We start from the raw sequence: 16,347 nt of genomic DNA, 5'->3' as shown, positions 1-16,347 counted from the left end.
TTAGGTTTGCACATAAAGTGCATCAATACTTTTGTTATGAACACCTGCACCTTTTTGTTATCCCCATAGAACCGTTCAGGTGGGGCTAAGGGGATTTGAGCAGGCATTTCTACCACTACTGAGGTGGATGCGGAGGATCCCCCACCCACCGCCCCGGGGTGGTAGGCAATCTATCTAAACGTACTCACAGTTGAGCGTTTTCGGCCCGAGAGGCAGCCACCTCTCTATTTGACGCTTTTAATTCCACCTGGACCTGCGCTAATGCCGCCAACACGTCGTCTAAGGTCGTCATGTTAAGGATCAATACAGCCAAGAAGCGGATAAAATTCTTGGGCCGATAATTCTATCAGGCTCTGCTTTCTGGCCTCTTCGGGGCTGTGTTGCTAGACCTATAACCTCCCCATCTGAACTGCCTCAGAGTCTGAAGTAGAAAACACAGACTACTAAGGGTGTCCAACCGGGGAGGGAAAGGAAGGGGTCAGCAGGGAGGGAGACCTGAAATGACAAAGAACAGCTAGTTTAGGAACACCCACCCTCTCAGGTACTTCTAACCCTCCCACTTCTCTAACGCTCTTTACCTCACAGGTAGGGACAGCAGACCCCCCGCTCGTACCTGAAAAGGAAAATACACGTCACTGGTTCTGTAGTAGACTCTCAAGGATGAGGGACCAAGCACTCCACCCAGCTGCAAGGATGACAAAGCACAAACACGCTTCAGGAAAAACCCTAACTACGAAGGGCTATACTATATACCGGTATACTTGCTACACCTACCTAATGTGCATAAAATACAATCCTCAATGGGGGAGGTAATTCCCTCTGATTGTACCCCTCTTGGAGTCTCCTACAGCAGGCAAAAAACGATAAACAAGTGAAGTAAAAGGAAAGAAAAAGCAATGTAAAGAACAACGGAAACTGAAAGGGTAATTACATAATCCTGGTGTTCGTAGATCACACCATAAACAGATAAACACCCATATTCGTTGTTGTCAGATAAAGTCACCAGAGGGGTAACAGAGCCTCTGTCTTCTGACTATGCGCCAGAGTTCCTCGTTCTTGTAAGTTATTCTCTCCCACCCTGAGAGACTCTTAATCAATCCTTCGGTTTGCCAAGTTCGCTGCTAGGTTCATGTGAGGGCAGCCCCTCACTCGACAAACAAAGGTGGCCGGGTGATGCTTCCCCTCAGCCGAGAGGAAAAAATCCGATGAGAACCAACAGTTCACGCCCTTGCGCGGTGTACACAAAAAGTCAAACAAAGAGAAGCCGGGTATTTCACACACACCCGGCCCGGTTGCTTCCTCTCCGCCGAGAGGAAAACCAAAGTGCATTTAGAACTCCACGTCCCAGCGTGAACTCCGACTTCGAGATGAAGTGCCGGCAAAGTAGAACAGATGCGGAAAGAATCCGCTTTCTTACCGCCTCTTCACTCTCTCTCAAACCGTTCTCCAGGATACATCCAGAATTACCGACAACAGCTTCTTCCCGGGGCTCTATTTGATGACTCGTTGCGCACATCCTGTGCGTACCTTGCGTGATGGCCCCTCAGCATGACGGGAGTCGTAGTTTGTTGTCATTCCGATATTGTGGAATCACGGGATTCGGGTCGTCGAACACCCTGCCCGGCGGATCATGACAGGTCTTGTGTCTTCAAGAGCTATGGTCGAACGATTGGAGGAGAGCCTAGACCATTTTTCGTTCCAGGATCGGTACTTTTCTCTGGGGGGAGCAGGCATGAAAGTCTCCCAACTTAGAGGGATAAAAAAGTGATCCGTCAAGGGGAGTGGCGTAGGAGTGTCTACGACAAGATTGTGTAGGTTGCTAAACACATGGTCAAGAAGATGGCCCTTGACAAGTGTAGAGGCAAATCCTGTTTGTTTGAGTTGGATCGCCAGAAACTAAAGCTGCTGCGTTACCAACTTGGTGATTTGCAAACTAGTTTTAATTCACCCATCTGGAGTAGATTGTCTGAAGAGTCACATTGTTGTCTTTGTAACTAATTTAAGGAAGACATTTGTCATATTGTCTGTACCTGCGCAGCCCTAACGGTGGAGCGCAAATGGCAGTTGAGATAATAAATGTTTCTATTAGGAATACTATACAAACTTGTCGGCAAACAGTTAAAGTCTGTCCCCAAGGAGATGACTTGATATTTTGTTGGAAATTCTTCAAGTTTATGTCTATCACTGAGTCAAAACTAGCAAAGAGTGACTTAAAGCATAACATCCTAATGCACTGTGTCGAACAAGCGAGGATCCGGGGAACAGCACATGGGTGGATAAAATCCTTTTTGACAATTAGAACTCAGGCGGTGTGTCTTGGGAATTACACGGCCCCTAACCTGACTACCTCATGCGGAGTTCCTAGGGGTTCATCCTTATCTCCATTGTTGTTCAATCTGTCAATTCGCCCCCTGATTCACTCACTCAAGGCTAGGAGCGCAACTGTATTCAACTATGCCGACGACCTTCAGTTGGTCTTTAAGCTAGACTCCCAAAATGCGGCCGCTGAATTCCAAGCTACAATGCTGCATATTCAAGGTTGGATGGACCAGAACCAACTAAAGCTTAACCCCGGGAAAACCGAATTGGTGTTGCCTGGGAAGAGTCTCACTAGTTGGGCACCTCACTTTTGGCCGGGCGAATTAGGCCCTGCTCCTGTTCCGTCCCCATCAGTGAAAAGTCTTAGAGTGACCATAGACTCCGATCTCTCGATGAGGTGCCATGTGGGCATGGTCATCTCTTCCTCTCTGTTCCAACTACGAAAAATAAGAAAGATCGCCTATCTGTTATCTCATCAAGCTTTGATCCAGGTGGTGATTGCGCTGGTACTCTCCCGCCTTGACTTTTCCAATTCTTTGTATACCGGCCTTCCTCTTGGTCTGGTAAACCGCCTACAAATAATTCTGAATCAGGCATCGAGATTGATCTATAGGCAGCCAAGATGGCAGTCTGCCAGGATGTTACTGCGCACTTTACATTGGCTACCTATGGCGCAACGCTCCGCATTCAAATCGGGCTGTATAATTTTTAAGGCTTTGCATTGCACCAGTCCTAGATTTCTTAACAGCTTAAAATCGAGACATGTCCCCACTCGCAATCTTCGTTCCGCCCATCTTCACCTTTTGTCTATTCCATCAATCAAATAAATTAAAATGACTAGGCGGGCGTAGGTTTGCCTATTTGGCCCCCAGGCTCTGGAACTCATTCCCACTCTCAGTCAGGAACTGTGATAGTCTCTTGGGATTCAGAAAAGCCTTAAAAACCTGGCTCTTTGGACAAACTGTTTAAATGGGACTCCCGCAGCGGCCAATGTAGGAACAGCGCCGAGACCTATGGTGTAAGTGCGCTTGACAAATTCATCTTAACATAACATAACATAACATAACGGTAATTGTCAGTGGTACATGTAGCACACAGGAGATGCCTGTCTGTCAGTCTTTCAGCCAACCAGGGACTGTTTCTGGGCTTCAGCTGTTCACTGCCAGAGCTGACCACAGATTGTGGGGTGGGCGTATGACCAGATAATAGGACCGAATATACCCCAGCCACAGTCTTTGTTAAAGTGTTTTCATCACAGTCTCATCACTCCAAACTCCTCGGATCCAGTGAGGTGAGCACAAAGATATCCATATTCATTGATTTAGGGAAACTAGAAACACAACACCCCGGCTACAATTACCTCTGTAAGGGTGGGTGTGGTAAATTATCAACAAAGGTGTTTATAGAAGTGACGTGAGACACAGCTACCTAAAAAGATGAATATTGTCAAATGGAAATGAAACATCCCAGTACTACACTTACTCTGGTGGCCCACAGCTGGTTGTCCCACAAGCCATCATGTACACACCTGCCACACTCAATAGGAAGTCATGGGTTCCAGTGATGACTGACTACATAGGTATAAAAGGACGATGCAAGTCAGCATGTTGTAAGTCATACCTATTGTTATTCTCTATGATCCCTGTTACTCTATGTACTTTTCACATTCCAGAATGCTTATCACTCTGACTCTACACTCCATGTTCTATTAGAGTCAGTTGGAGTTTGGTCAGCAGGCGTTGGGTCACTCAGAGCTGTTCTCCTGAATAAATTAGCTACACAATCTAAGAGGTGTCTGTGGCTTATTTACGACATTGTGGCGATGTTTACTTGCTGACCAGACAAAGCGGCTGCAGTACCAGTAGTGAATTTCACGCTGTGAGGAGTAGTGTGTTCAGTTGCAACAGTTGAGAGGACCCATCGCAGAGAAACCCACTAGAACCTGTATTAATTGCTCTGCCGACTCGAGAAAGCCAGGAGTGTAGCGCAAGAAGCGGAGGAAAATTAAGAATTAAAGAAGAAAAGTCGTACCTGTAACTCGACTCAACCGTGAGAAGAGCGTGCGGCTCTAAAACGTATCCTAGCAACAGGAAGCAAAATGGAGATTCAATGAAGAAGGCGAACACGTCATCTGATATTTGCCTCTTCATGAATCAAGAAGCGCGTTGTATGGAAGTGATGCATCACGTGGTACGCGCAGCGCATACGTGCGTTTCAAGCCTCGTATTCGTAAGCGGCCATTTGAAAAAAAAACTCACAGTAGTCTCTATTCACGGACAACGAGTGTTTCCTAAAAAAAACGCTTTGAAAACGGACAACGGATGTTTCTAATAAATACAGTTTTACTAATTAGCAGTGCGGTTTAATATTCAGCGGTGCGGAGAGGTGTTATCTACATTCCTGACGGTATTTTCAAAACGAAGAATAATTTGTGAATTATTGTGGCAAAGACAATTTTTGGCTGCCTTTATATTCAGTATTTCTTTTGTTGCTGATGCTTTGAATGACTATTGATATTGTTGTAGTTTATGCCTCCTTTTTTATTTGGGAAAAGTATCAAATTCATTTCTTTACTTTCAAGAAGGTTTAGCAGCAAGTGTAATACACTTTAATTTGTGACTGCAACAACATTAGCATTGTCCTTATAAAAATGGCTCAACAGGTAAATGTTACTCCTGCTCCACCATTCTTGAGTGAGCCAGGAAAGAGTTTTCAGCTAAAAGGAAAATGGCAATACTACTCAGCACCTTGGAAAAAGAAGGGCAACAAGTTTTTAGATTTTTACCAATGGCATTACAGGCTAATGGTCAACCTATGCCAGATGAATATTAGGAGGCAATTTCGAGGCTTGAGGTGTGCTTTTCAAAAGAGGTAAACCTTGTAATGAACCGTTACAAATTCTATATGCATAGTCAGAAAAGTGAGGAGTCAATAGATGATTTTATTGCTCACCTAAGGGAGTTGTCTGTCAAATGTAAGTTCGGTGCAATTAATGATGAGCTCATTAGGAATCAATTAATAGTACAATGCAACAACAGGAAATTCCAAGAAAGACTGTAGGCAGCAAAGAATCCCTCTTTGAAAGTAGCGATTGAATTGGCCAAGGTTATAGAGGAGTATAAAAGGTGCATGAAAGCCAGAGAGACACAAAACAAAAACACCTCACAACAAGAGGTTTCAGAAGTTTCAGAGAAAAGCTATAGAACTGATAGTGAACAAAATGTAGATGAATCGATTGCTATTGTTAAAAATAAATTCAAAACGAATGTGAGGAAGAATACTCCAGCTAATAAGTTTTGTTCACGGTGTGGAAGCAATAGCCATACTTCGGAAGCTATATTTTGTTTTGAAGCTAACAGGAGTGCCTCAAATGCGGATGTTTCTAGGACATTTTTCTAAAATGTGTAAGACCAAAAGCAGACAGAAAGTTGCAGTGGTCGAGCAATACACTGATGTGTGTAAAAATGAAAAAGACAGACTATTAGTGGTTGACGATGTTGACATAGTTAACGAGGAGGATAGAAGACAAAACAGGCCAAAAGCTATCTTTAGAGTTGATGGACGCGAAGTGTCACCCATGGTTGATACAGGGTCAAGATATACTATCATTCCTCAGTCCACCTTCAACAAAATCTGGAATGATAACATCTTGGGAAAAAGTGACATTTCACCTAGGGGTTTCCAAGGTGAAGCTATTGACATTGTGGGTTATTTTGAATCAGAAATTGTGTTTAAAAATAGGACAAAAATAGGTCCACTTTTGGTAAAATATATGCACCGGTTGATGGCCCTCCCATTCTGGGTTGGGTACATCAATATGACCTGTATATTGTCATTAACCCAAGAGCACGAAATCAGATTATGGTAGTTGAGGATGACTCTGTTGATACCATGTTGAGCGAATTCAGTTGTGTGTTCAAAAATGAACTGGGAGAACTGAAAGGTTATTCTCATCTCATCAAACTTAAAAAGAATAGCTTACAAGTTCAACATAAATTGAGAAGGATCCCACTCTCCATTAGAGATGAAGTAAAATCTTTGTTAGATGAGATGCTTCAGAGTGGAGCAATTGAACCTGTGGAGGCGTCCTCATGGGTGTCTCTGGTCGTGATTTCAAAGAAATTGGACGGAAAGTTTGGATTCTGTGTCGATTTAGGATCTTTGAATAAGTGTGTGATTGCAGATACTTTACCATTACCCAACATTGGTGAATTGGTGTCCACTCTTCAAGGTGCAAAAATGTTCTCGAAGTTGGACCTCAAGAGTGCATACCACCAAAGAAGGCTACATGATAGTTGTAAGCATCTTACTGCTTTCATCACAACTGATGGGATTTTTCAATTTACAAGTCTTCCATTTCTGCTTAATATCAGCAGCCAGTGTGTTCCAGCGTATGGTTACTGAGATTTTTAAAGGGTAATGGAAGGTTGTGTTTTTCCAGGATGACATCTTGGTTTTTGGTGATTCTGTAGCCGATCATAACCGCGGGCTCAGAGATGTTTTGCACAGAATTTGTGATGCTGGGCTTACTTTACGTAAGTAGAAGTGTTCATTTCTGGTGCAGCATATCGAGTATCTTGGTCATAAAATTTCAGCATTGGGGGTCAAACCAAAAATATATCTGCTTGAGGCAATACGTTCTGCCCCATGTCTGATTGACAAGGACCAATTTAGGTAATTCATGCGGTTAATAGAGTACTACTCTAAATTTGTAAAAAAAAAAATCAGAGAACACTATACATTTAAGAGCCCTACTTAAAAAGGATGCAAGTTTGTGTGGGGTTCAGATCAAGAATCGAGTTTCATGCAGATAAAAAACGACATATGTGAAGCTAATGTGCTTGCACCTTTTGACACTAAACGTGTTTCAATATTGATATTTGATGCAAGCGCAACAGGATTAGGTGCAGTACTTCTGCAAAAACACAGTGATGGAGAACGTGCTATTGCTTTTGCCTCACGTAGTTTGACCTCGTCTGAACAGAATTATTTTGTTATCGAGAAGGAAGCATTAGCGGCTGACTGGGGCATACATTACTTTCGCATATATCAGTGGGGAACAAAGTATTATTCTGAAAACAGATCACAAACCTTTAGTTCACATCCTCTCTACTGGTGGTGCGATTAAGGGTTCACCGAGATAGGCTAGGTTAGCACCAATACTCCAGGATTATCATTTTGAGGTTTCACATGTGCAGGGTTGGCGTAATTTTTAGACTGACTGTCTATCTAGACTTTCGACTGCAAGTGATAATCTCAGTGAAGATTCTTTTCATTTGGATAGTAAAGATGATAGTGTTGCTTGGATCCATGATGTTTTGTTTGTTACTAAGGGGTCTTTTTCACATAAAGAATGGGTCAAAGCAATGCAAAATGATCACACATTGCAGGAAGTCATACGTATGGTCAAACAAGGTCACAGAAGGGAAAGCTGTTTACATGTTGCTGTTCGTCCTTTTCTGAAGGTTTTTGATGAGTTTTCGACTTGTAGTGATAACATTCTTATGTGCAATGATAAGATTGTTCCACCTTCAGTGCTTAAGTCTAGGCTAATTAGCATAGCACACAAATGACATCTTGGGCAAACACTAACTCAACAGAGATTAAAAGCAAATTTTTGGTGGCCCGGGATAGATTCTCAGGTTTACTTATGGATTGAGAATTGTCAAACTTTCAAAGAAGGGGAAAAGAGACTGAAAATTGCTGTTGGATGGTCAATGGGAAAATTAGATTCTCCAAATATCCCTTGGCATACCATTTGCTTAGATGTTATTGAGCCAATGAAAGAACTAGCTTTGCATCAACGTTTTGCCATTGTTTCCATTGATGTTTTCAGTAAAGGGTTGAGTGTTGAATTTGTAAAAGACTTTACCACTGAAAGCACAATTACATTTTTAAAATCTCTTTTTCAGGAAGAGGGGTATCCTAATGTTATCATCACGAACAATGGCATGCAACTAGTGTCACAAAGTATGCTGCGTTCATTTCTATCTGATTGCGGTGTGTCACATCATCGCACCTCCCTACACAATCCCCAGGGAAATGGTCTCTGTGAAAAGGTCAATAGACTTGTAAAAGGAACAATTCAACTAGCTCACTCTAAGGGTGAATCAGCTTCTATTCTTGTTCAAGACATGGTCTGTGCATACCGTACTACAGTTCATGGTTCAAGAGATAAGTCACCTTTTGAAATCATGCGGGGTAGAGTTCCAAGTACCAAACTTACTCCTTCTTGGTTGAAAGAATTAGTTACTAAAGATGTTCCATTGAATACTCAAAAGACATAACTTCGAATATTTCTAGACGTGAATTTGTAGAGGTAAAACCAGGTAGGATCACAAAAGGGTTATCCAAATTTAGAGGACATTATTGTGTCAGAGAAGTATTTCCACATTATGTTGTTCTTACTAATGGTGAGAAATGGAATATTTGAAGAGTTGCTTTGTATCAAAAGAAGGGGTCATCTTGCAGTGATAGTGTTTTGCAGAATCCATCTGATTTGTTTTGTAACAGTCGGAATAGTGGCTATATGTTTCTCCTATAGAAGATTCCATTTCACTTTCTTCTCCAGTTAACAGAAGATGTGATGGTGGAGGTGATGCTACTAATTCATGCTGTTCAAATGTTCCGAGTGCTATTACTGACTCTTCTGTTTCTCAAAATTGTTCGTTGCCTGGTAATGCCAGAATTGCAAGGTATCGTAGATCACCTGTTTATCTAAATGATTATTGCTGCAATTAACTTGTTTATGTAATTCATTCCTTTGTTGTTTACCTAAATGTTGCTTATTCTTTTCTTCATTTGTAAAGGAGGAAGATGTGTTGTAGATCATACCTATTGTTATTCCCTGTGATCCCTGTTACTCTATGTAATTTTCACATTCCAGAATGCTTATCACTCTGACTCTACACCCCGTGTTCTATTTGAGTCAGTTGGAGTTTGGTCAGCAGGCGTTGGGTCACTCACTGCTGTTCTCCTGAATAAATTAGCTACACAATCTAGGAAGTGTTTGCGGCTTATTTACGACACAGCACCACCAGTAGACTTAGAGCTTTCTTGTGGACGGACTTATTTGTCAAAAAACCTCCAGAGAGTCCACCATGAGTCTCCAGTGCAAAAATCATTCCAGGTCCATCAGACATGTTCATCAGAGACATCAGAGAAGCGGTGTGGCCCAATCCACATGTGCAATGAACCTTCCACCTAACAGACAGCTTTACATGACACAAAGATTGTCGACTACCTCTGACAGGGAGTTGGAGCCTCACATACACTATGGCACTTTCAGGTGCATTCAACTGAATATTCACTCACACTCGTCCCCTGACAAAAGCGGTCCACTCCAAGACAGCCAGGGTGCTTTATAACAGTTTTAAAACACCATCTTCTGAAGAGAGAAAGAAAAGAGTTTGGTTCTCACGCAATAGGATCCTTACCTGCTCCCCTGGAGTTCACACAACAACTTTATCGCGTGACTACAATCCACTGCATCAGGTTCATTCTTCACCCATTTCTGCAGCTCCTGAATGGACTTGTCATTCAAGCAGGCAACGGTGATCTCAGTGAAATACTCACAGGCTGGGAGGATGTAATGGATTAGGGGGGCAGTGCAAATGTAGATCATAGAGCCCCCTTTTACAGCACCTGCTCAGAGAAACATTCACACTTCAGTATACTGCAGGGATATCAAAGGATGTTTCAACTTCTGTATAGAGCATAAGGACATTTACAGGTGCATCACAACACTGAGACAGTCACATCAAGTTATTTATTTATTGAAGTTTTGTATAGCGCCAGCTAGACCCGAGGGTATCAGAGCGCTTCACAATATGCACAGCTATGAACAGGCGGCAAACAAGAACACGAAAACAAATAGAGAAATAAAAGTCTGCAGATTGTCCACTTGCGAGCAACGCGGGGCATAGATCGGGAGCGCCCGGTTTCGGGAGGGGAGGGTATCTGGACTGCCCCCAGATAGAAGTGAGAATGCCATTAACCCAGAGAATGTTCTAGGAAGAGGGCTTTCAGTAATGTCTTGAATTTCAGGAAGGAGGTGGTCATTCTGATATGAGGGGGGGGGGGGGGTCCAGATCCTGGGAGCATTTCCCGAAAAGGAATTGTTTGCGGTTTTGTGTTTCCGTGATTTGCCACCTCTGCCACCCCACCTGCTCCATAGTCTTGTCAAAAGGCGGGCCAGCAGCTGACCAGCCTGCTGGACAAAGGTGCGCACAACTTAAGTGATATACAACATATACAACATGGAAGCAGAATATTACATTCATTTTAATCTCATTTAATTTCATTGTGATCAGGAAAATCTTCAATTATTTCATTACAAGTGCACATACTTCACTGTGCTTCTAATTCTATTGTAATAAAAACAGACAATTCAGTTGCAGTGTCATTACATAACAATGTTATCAAACAAGAGTAACCATAGCCCAATCCATTTCCGGACTACTGACCCTTCGTCAGGGGCACATCTGTAAAAACAAAGAATAACAATGAAACACATAAATATGTACAAACAGAGAATGATAACCAACCAGCCTACCCAAACGCATGCCTCTCCAGCATCTCATTCCCTCTTCACAGCCATGTGATGTGGACTACTGAATGTTGAAAACAACCCCATGTGAAAGTGTCCAAAGTGTGCATATAAATGAAAAAAAAGAAGAACCAGTCCACCTAATCAGTCAGGCCACTTAAATGTAAATGTAGCACACTCAAATGACACGCTGCTTGCTGTTCATTCAACTCTATAGGTCAATCCGACCCTCAGTAGTGGCGTATGCTAAAAGAATAGGTGCACAAAACCCTGGTTAAGAACCCTGAATGCTGCACATCACTGTACCCATCATAACAAGCATTGGCATAGCCAATAGGTCTCGTCTTTGGGACCTTATAAGTGTTTAGCCATGCAACAGTTAATGTTGTTGCACCAAGGATATTGTGCTGCATAACTAAATACTTATAAGGCCCCAAAAGCAAGACCTATTGGCTTTGCCAATGCTTGTTTACTTCAAAGGCCGAAACCACCACTCATGTCAAACTTCCAACACTGGGATTTCAGCAGTGCTTATTATCAATCAATCAATCAATCAATCAAGGCATTTGTAAAGCGCGCTACTCATCGGAAGGGTCTCAAGGCGCTGGGGGAGAGGGGTACGTTACTGCTCGAACAGCCAGGTCTTGAGCTGCTTCCTGAAGGAGAGATGGTCTTGGTTCAGCCGAAGGTGGATGGGGAGGGAGTCCCAAGTCTTGGCTGCCAGGTAGGAGAAGGACCTTCCTCCGGCGGTGGCTCTGCGGATGCGTGGTACAGTGGCGAGGGTGTGGCTGGTCGATCGTAGCTGGCGGGTGGGCGTGTAGACGGTCAGGCGGACGTTGAGGTACTTGGGGCCCAGGTCGTGGAAAGCCGTGTGTGCCTGGGTGAGGAGTCTGAACGTGATTCTCTTGCTGACGGGGAGCCAGTGCAGGTCTCTCAGGTGTCCGGTGATGTGGCTGTGTCGGGGGATGTCCAGGATGAGTCGTGCGGAGGCGTTCTGGATGCGTTGGAGTCTTTTTTGAAGTTTGGCTTAGGTCCCGGCGTAGAGGGTGTTCCCGTAGTCCAGTCGGCTGGTGACGAGTGCCTGGGTAACGGTCTTCCAGGTTTCGGTGGGGATCCATCTGAAGATCTTGCGGAGCATGCGAAGGGTGTTGAAGCACGATGAGGAGACGGCGTTGACTTGTTTGGTCATCGAGAGGGAGTAGTCCAGGATGAAGCCCAGGTTGCGTGCGTGGTCCGTTGGTTTGGGAGTGGTGCCCAGGGCGGGGGGCCACAAGGAATCGTCCCAGGCGGAGGGGGATGATCCTAGGATGAGGACTTCCGTCTTATCTGAGTTCAGTTTCAGGCGGCTAATCTTCATCCACTCGGCGACGTCCTTCATCCCTTCGTGTAGGCTGGTTCCAGATAAATCAAGGGAAAGATTCGAGGACGTAGGTAACAGGATTGGGTCAAAACAGGACTCTACACACTCAGGTTAGACAGTGGGGGGTCAATTGATTAGGCTTGCATGCACAATAGGTGTCTAGTCCAATTGCGGCGCACTCTGTCTCACTGGAGGGTGCTGTATAGCCACAGGTCCTGATCCCACCGCTCACCATCAATGTAGGAACTGGTGACCCAGTTCCTACACTACCCCAAAACCCAGACACAGGAAACTGCCATGAAACCACTGACTGCTCCAGGACTTTACAGGATGCTGCCATGTAACCACTGACTGCCCAGAGACCCTCATAGGAAACTGTTCTGTAACCATTGACTGCCCCAGTACCATGCAGGATACTGCCCTATTACCACTGACTGCCCCAGTACCGTACAGGGTACTGTCCTATAACAACTGACTCTCCCAGGACCACACAGGATACCACCCTGTAAATACTGGCTGCCCCAGGACCCACACAGGCTACTGCTCTGTAATCACAAACTGCTCCAGGACTCGAACATGCTATTGCCTTGTAAACACTGGTTGCCCCAAGACTACACAGGATACTGCTCTGTAACCACTGACTGCCTCAGGAACCAGACACAGTAAACTGCTCAGTTACCACTGACTTCTCCAGGATCCAAACAGGATACTGCCATGTAACTAATGACTGTCCCATGACCACACAGGATACTCATCCAATCAATAGGAGCCACAGGGGGAAGAAAAGGGGATCAGGCCGCCCCCCACTCAACGTGTTACTACTCAACAAGTTACTACTCAACAATTGGCCTAATCACCAGACATTACACCCGACACTGTATATCCAGCAATGGAGGGGTCACCAAAAACTTTACCACTCCCTCGTGGTCCTCACTAGATCCCTAGGCTGTGGTGTATCCAAATTCTAAAATTATTTATACCATCATAATCCACCCAATGAGCAAGAAAAAGTGTGGAAAAGGAAAGGAGGCACCTCAAGGTCGTAACACCAAGGGGACTGCTAGCTGGTACTCGTCAGCAAGTCCACTTATCATCATCGGTTACCACCTTTCCTGTTTAAAGAAACATATGTGTGTGTATTATTTAACAAAAACCTTAACTCATGAAATCAGGCAAAACTCAAAACTCAAGTGCCATAGTATGTTACTATCATGTATGCCCAATGGACGCCATGAGGATATTGGCAGAGAATCCTCACAACTAAATCTTCGTGAAGCTACCTAGCTGAAACTACCTTTATTTGGTGCTGCTAGCTTCCCAAACTAAAAATTGTTCCAATCAAACCATAATCAATTACGCCGCCAAACAGGATACTGCCATGTAACCAATGACTGTCCCATGACCACACAGGATACTGCCCTATAACCACTGACTGCCCTGGAACCTCACACATGCTACTGCCCTGCAACCACTGACAGCCCCATGCCTACAAAGGAAACTACCCTGTAAACAAAGACTGCCCTAGGACCACACAGGAAACTGCCCTGTAAGCACTGATTGCCCAAGGACCCAGACACTGGAAACTGTCCGGTAAACCACTGACAGGCCCTGAACCCAATCACAGGAAACAACCCGGTTAGGCTTGACTGCCCCAGGACTCTCACAGGAAACTGCCATGTAACACCTGACTTCCCCAGCACTATACAGGATAATGGGCTGTAATCACTGACTGTCCCAGAACCCAACAGGCTACTGTCTTGTAACCACAGACCGCCCCAGGACCCAGACACAGGAAACGGCCCAGTAAACCCTGACTGCCCCGGGACCCAGACACAGGAAACTGCGAAGTAACCACTGACTGCCCCAGAACCCACACAGGAAACAGTCCAGTAACTCCTGACTGCCCCACAACCCTCACAGGAAATGCACATGTAACAACTGACTGCCCCAGCACTATACAGGAAACTGCCCTGAAACCACTGACTATAACAGAGCCACAGAGGATACTGTCTTATAAATACAGACTGCCCCAGAAACACACAGGATACTGCTCTATACCCACTGACTGCCCAAGGAACTCACCGATTACTGCACTGTAACCACTGACTACCTCAGGACCAAGATACAGGAAACAGCCCAGTAACCACTGACTTCTCCATGATCCGCACAGCATACTGCCCTATAACCGCTGACTGCCCCAGGTTGGCAAAGGGCACCTCCCTGTAACCATTGACTGCCCCAGTAACACAGAGGACACTGTCCTATTACCTCTGACTTCCCCAGGACCACAAAGGGCACCAAACTGTAACCACTGACTGCCCCAAGACCCGCACAGGAAACAGCCCCCTGTAGCGATGGACTGCCCCAGGACCACACAGGATATTGCTCCATAACCACTGACTGCCCAAGAACCTTACAGGATACTGCCCTGTAATCACAAACTGCTCCAGGACTCGCACATGCTATTGCCCTGTAAACACTGGCTGCCCCAGGACAACATAGGAAACTGCTCTTTAACCACAGACTACCTCAAGACCCAGACACAGGAAACTGCCCAGATATGTTGTGTCTCTTAAACAGGAAACATGAGGCTCCCATAGGAGTGAGTTCTACACAACTCCACGCCAGAGCTTCTTTGAGTTTCCAAGCTGCTGCATCTTTATTGTTTTGTTTGTCCCTTTTTTCCCCTTCCCCTGCTGGGTTTTTCTAGTACTCGCAGGTGGTTCCATATAAAGGGAAAAGGAAACATAGCATCGTTCATTGCTCCCGCTGTATCCGGCTGACCAGGTTAGTGTTAACCTATATCCATGTCATGAAACAGGGCAGCCTTAACTGTCCCTTTGCTATGGGTACAACACAAATTCAGCACACATACATCTTTCTTGACAGCTTTTCTGATCAAAACACTATTCCCATTGACTGAAGTATGGGCATTTCCATGATGTATTCCGCATACAATACAATTTAAAGTGTGTAATGAGTTAATTAAAAAGAGTATTTTTTAATCATATGAATCTCAAAGAACGCTTCAATGCCCTAAGCATGAAAAAAGCCAAGATCTCTAAGTTTGATGGCCAAATGAAGTAATCTGAAAAATAAAATAGCATTACTCAATTCAAACAATAACAATTATCTTAATCAATACTGTCCTTGTAAATGGATCAATTTCTTGTCTATTAACTGTAGGTGAAATGGGGCACAGCCAACTAAATGTAAATAATTAACCACACTAATTAACCACACATTATGTGGTAAGGAGTGACACAGATAGTACTCACATGATGATAAGATCCTCAGGTAAGCAGGGAATAGTTGATTAACAGTATCTTCCACATAGTCACCGGCTTCTTCATAGTACCTCTGGAGCAACTTTCGTGGATCATATAACTTCTCATACATTTCCTTCAGACTCATGCCAGAGGCCATGTTCTCCACTGTGCTGCTCTCCTGATTCAGTGAGTGTTGCCTGCGCGCACACAATATCTACAAGAAATCTGCATTATAAGGAATATATACACAAAATCTACATTGAAAATGCTGTCTGCCTGAAATCTACATTGTAAATTGTGTCTACATGAAATCGAAATTGTAAATGAGATCTACCTGAAATCTACATTGTAAATGCTGTCTACCTGAAATCTACATTGTAAATGCTGTCTACCTGAAATCTACATTGTAAATGTTGTCTACCTGAAATCTACATTGTAAATGATCCACTAACATATATTACACTATTTATATACACATCCCTTCAGCTCTAATCCACCTTCACTTTTAAACTTGGGGTCCATGTCTTGCTCTTCCTTACACGTTCATGGAGCCTGCCTCACCTTGACTCGCACCTCATGACTCCCGTAGAGGCCATGTTGGTGTTGAGCATCGATCGTATACCCATGAGCTTTGACTAAAGTCCATGGTAATTTTGTGGAGGAAGACGTGCACATTTTTCCAGCCATGTTGGATTTTTGATTGTGTCAGCGTGGAGAAGAAGAAAATCTTCTGTGGTGACCCTTAGTTCAGGGAAAGGATATCAAGAGTCATCAACTTTGATGGGGAAGGTTTTTGACTCTTCAGTGTGTTTGACCGATGTCAATAAGACGTACAATTGAGTGATGTTAGC

The 16,347-nt window shown here is 44.2% G+C and overlaps 1 protein-coding gene across 1 annotated transcript in view; it reads right to left on the bottom strand.

Annotated features, from left to right (window-relative positions):
- LOC144752265 (nicotinamide N-methyltransferase-like) overlaps positions 1–15,728 on the bottom strand; it is a 34,832-nt gene extending 19,104 nt beyond the window's left edge. The window contains exons 1-2 of the mRNA XM_078640276.1: positions 15,506–15,728; positions 9,756–9,963 (exon numbers count right to left, since the gene is read on the bottom strand). Of these exons, the coding sequence (XP_078496402.1) occupies positions 9,756–9,963; positions 15,506–15,653 (356 nt within the window). The 5' untranslated portion in view covers positions 15,654–15,728. The remainder of the gene's footprint in view (positions 1–9,755; positions 9,964–15,505) is intronic.
- Between the last annotated feature and the right edge of the window lie 619 nt (positions 15,729–16,347).

The sequence above is a fragment of the Lissotriton helveticus genome, chromosome 4_2, assembly GCF_964261635.1.
Source record: "Lissotriton helveticus chromosome 4_2, aLisHel1.1, whole genome shotgun sequence".
NCBI lineage: Eukaryota > Metazoa > Chordata > Amphibia > Caudata > Salamandridae > Lissotriton > Lissotriton helveticus.
This window is presented reverse-complemented; position numbering and strand designations above follow the sequence as displayed.